This window comes from Sinocyclocheilus rhinocerous, unplaced genomic scaffold (assembly GCF_001515625.1).
Source record: "Sinocyclocheilus rhinocerous isolate Xijiao unplaced genomic scaffold, SAMN03320098_v1.1 scaffold757, whole genome shotgun sequence".
NCBI classification, from domain to species: domain Eukaryota; kingdom Metazoa; phylum Chordata; class Actinopteri; order Cypriniformes; family Cyprinidae; genus Sinocyclocheilus; species Sinocyclocheilus rhinocerous.
Window position 1 is genome coordinate 2,009,894 of NW_015662957.1, and position 3,552 is coordinate 2,013,445.

At 38.4% G+C, this 3,552-nt stretch overlaps 1 protein-coding gene across 2 annotated transcripts in view; it reads right to left on the reverse strand.

Annotated features, from left to right (window-relative positions):
• Nucleotides 1-965: 965 nt before the first annotated feature.
• Nucleotides 966-3,552, reverse strand: part of LOC107728639 (transcription factor EB-like) — a 24,146-nt gene continuing 21,559 nt past the window's right edge. For both annotated transcript variants that reach the window (XM_016538903.1, XM_016538902.1), the window contains exon 10: nucleotides 966-1,989. In XM_016538903.1, the coding sequence (XP_016394389.1) occupies nucleotides 1,459-1,989 (531 nt within the window). In that variant the 3' untranslated portion in view covers nucleotides 966-1,458. The remainder of the gene's footprint in view (nucleotides 1,990-3,552) is intronic.

The following is a 3,552-nucleotide window of genomic DNA, read 5'->3' on the forward strand; positions in this document are numbered from 1 at the left end:
CAGAAGCCTGGAGTCATTGTTTTGTCTTTAACAATGACAACAGTAGCTACATAATAAAGCATGGGTAAAGCTAATGCTAGGGTGATATGGTAGATTCCTTTTGATACGTTTGTTTCCAAGTCTCTCCATTTTGGTGAAAAGTCACACCTGAGTATGGCCTAAACCGATCAGTGAAAAAACATGTTTTTTCCTTGTAATATTTTTCATGGACATTACAGGGCACTTTCAGAGTGACTTTTTCAGGACCTCAGTATGATTAGTGGATAAGAACTTTTAAAAATCATTCAAATTCAGACTGATTTTCTAATTAATCATTCAGACTGTTTTGTGAATCTTTTTGACTGATTCATAAAAATAAAAAAAAAGAATGAAAAGTGATTCACTCACAACTGACTAAAAGTCACATGACTTTTAATTAAGATTGTATTAATTTATTAATCTAAATTAAGAAAACAATTTCTTGATATTTCCAGGTTTTCCATGGCTGTGGGAACCATTTCCTTTCTGCTTTTTGATAAACTGTCTAAGGATAAGCTATCTTTGCATATTGCTCTGATACAGCAAGAGTTGTGATGTGGCGGTAGCCTATATTTCAAGTGAAAGAACAAATCCTCCAAAAATGACTTCTGTCTGGATTTAGAGGGCATTAAGTGAGTGTGACAGTCTCACATGTGGGAAATGGCTGACATGTTAAAGCAGAAAAAATATAATTCTACAGAAAGAATGTGAGAGCAAAAGAGTGGTTTGGATGTAAAAGTTCACAGCCTGTAAAGGGATAGTTCACCCAAAATCATACACTCACCCTCATGTTGTTATAAACAAAAGAAGATATTTTGAAGGATGCTGGAAACCAAACAGTTGCTGGTAGCCAGTGACTTCCACAGTGTTTTTTTTTCATACTATGGTAGTCAGTGGCTACCAGCAACTGTTTGGTTACCAACATTCTTCACTTCTTTTGTGTTCAACAGAAGAAATAAATTCATATAGGTTTGTAAGAACATGAGGCTGAGAAAATTGACAAAATGTTCATTTTTGGGTGAACTATGGCTTTATGGCAATCTGTATGTGTCTAAGGACATTTTTTTTTATACAAAACATTCAATATATGCCAATTCTCGGTGATAGAATTCACGCATCTCAGTTCTGTTTGTTCGGTTAGTCTATATTGCATTTATCAACATATACATATTTTCATTTCTGTGACAGTTGTGGAACAAAACTGTTGCATGATTTCACTAAAACCATGTTTCTTGTTTCGCATGTCAGATTTAAAAGATAAAAAAGTAGCTAAACTCTCATTTCAGTGTGGCAGGGTGCATCAATATCGTACCTTTCCCCGTTAACAGTGTGCCAGACTAAATGCAACATCTGTGTGTGTGTGTGTGTGTGTGTGTGTGTGTGCGTGTGTACATGTCGCATCATATGCACGTCGTGCAGCGACACCCAAGGCTGTCCAGGTCACAGTATGTCTGAGTCCTCAATGTTGAAGCTGCTACGGCGGCTGCTGTCCACAGAAGCTTCGGGGGACATGGTGGACAGCAGCGGGTCGACCCCCAGCGGCGACAGGGCCTCTTCCATCAGCAAGAAGCCCAGATCGCTCTTCTTTCCCATGGGTGTGATACCTCCGCCCAACGAGCCGAGATCCCCAATGCCCCCCATGCCATCTTGATATCCTGGGATGCCGCCATCGCACAAGTCCAGCGACTGGGCATAGTCAAAGTGCTGGGAGCTGCCCACGGACGGGTACTGCAATGGGGGCTGGGGGTGAAGGTGCTGGTGCTGGTGGAGCTGAGTGTGGGACTGGGGCTGCGGCTGACCCTGGTGCTGCTGATGCTGGGGGTAGTGAGGAGGGAGATGGGGCTGGTGTGAGAGGTGGTTCTCCTCAGGGCTGTTCTCCTGCTTGATGAAGTGGTTTAGAAGCTCAGTGTTGTTCAGACCGGATGGAGAGCTGCTGGGAAGGCCGTGCATCTGGGCCTGCCTCTCAAGCTCCTGAAGAATGAACACAATAAAATAACAATTAAAATGACATGATGAGTTTACTATACCTCAAAATATCAGTTCTCATTTTTATGTATTTTAGTATAATTGAGATACTACTATAATTTTCTTAATAGTTTGAATCAGTTTTTATTCAGTATTTTCCATTTCAATTTTCTATTATTTTTATTTCAGTTTTTGTTTTCGTTATTTTAGTATATCAGGTTAAACTAAATAAATATGAGAAATGCTGCCTTGGCATCTAGCTGAAATAAAATAAGTATTTTAATTGATTTCTGTTAAAGGGGTCATATGATGCGATTTCATTTTTTCCTTTCTCTTTGGAGTGTTACAAGCTCGTGGTGCATAAAGAAGATCTGTAAATTTGCAAAGACTAAAGTCTCAAATCCAAAGAGATATTCTTTATAAAAGTTAAGAGTCAGCCACACCTACCTAAAACGGCTCGTTCTAACACGCCCCCACATATCTACCTCACTATGTGGCAAGATTTGCATAACGCCGCCCAAATGTTCACGCAAAGAAAGAAGGCATAACTTTTATTCTCGCTGTAGTATTGTTGATGCTGCAGCCATGTCAGAGCACACCTCGCTTTTTCAGACCGATGAGCTTTGTAAAAATCGACGCGTTTCAGAAGGCGGGGCATAGAGGAGAAACAATAATGTACAGTATGTGGAAAATAATGTGTTTTTTTTACTTTAAACCGCATAAACACGTTTCATTACACCAAATACCCAAAATAATGTTCTTTTTAGCAGCATCATATGACCCCTTTAATATTTAAAAGTAACAAAAATGTGTATGGTTGTAGTAAACTATTCTATATTTTGTTTTTGCTTTTCCATGGCCATTTTCCCTATTTTTACATTTAGATTACTTGTGCTGTTATTTAACGCTAATTTAAATGTAATCTTTCAAATCACTAATAACTTAATGACACTGTAACATACTTTTTAGCAAATCTATTTTTCATACTCCATATTATAATGTTATGATGCCTAAATTCACTTGTAGCGTTTGAAATGACTGATTTAATTTTTAGTGTTTTAATTTTATTGGTCATAACATAAAAGCAATGAACGGCCTAACACTTTCGACACGAATTTTAATATTACGCATCCCTAATAATGCTCAAGAAACTTTTCTTATTATTATCAATGTTGAAAGCAGTTGTGCTGCTTAATATTTTTTTTTTCAGTATTTCCTGATGAATACTATTCCAGGAAGTTCAAAAGAAATACAGAGTTCTGGCATGAAACTCTAGATGACGCAGTCTGATAGGTTTAACTCAATCTGACCTATTGACATCATCACATGGCACAGCTGATTGGTTCTCTCCTGTATCGGTAGCCAATGAGCTCGCTGCTCAACATTAAAATATATGACTAGTGCTTGCAGTAGCAGTTTGCAGCATGCTTCAGAAACCCTTCACCTTCCCCAGCTCCACCTGTATAGATCTGCTATGAGGTGATTTATGTATGCTATATGGGGGTTATTTCATGTATGTTATATTTGCAGCAGCAATATTTCTTACATGCTCACAGCAGCATGTTGTGG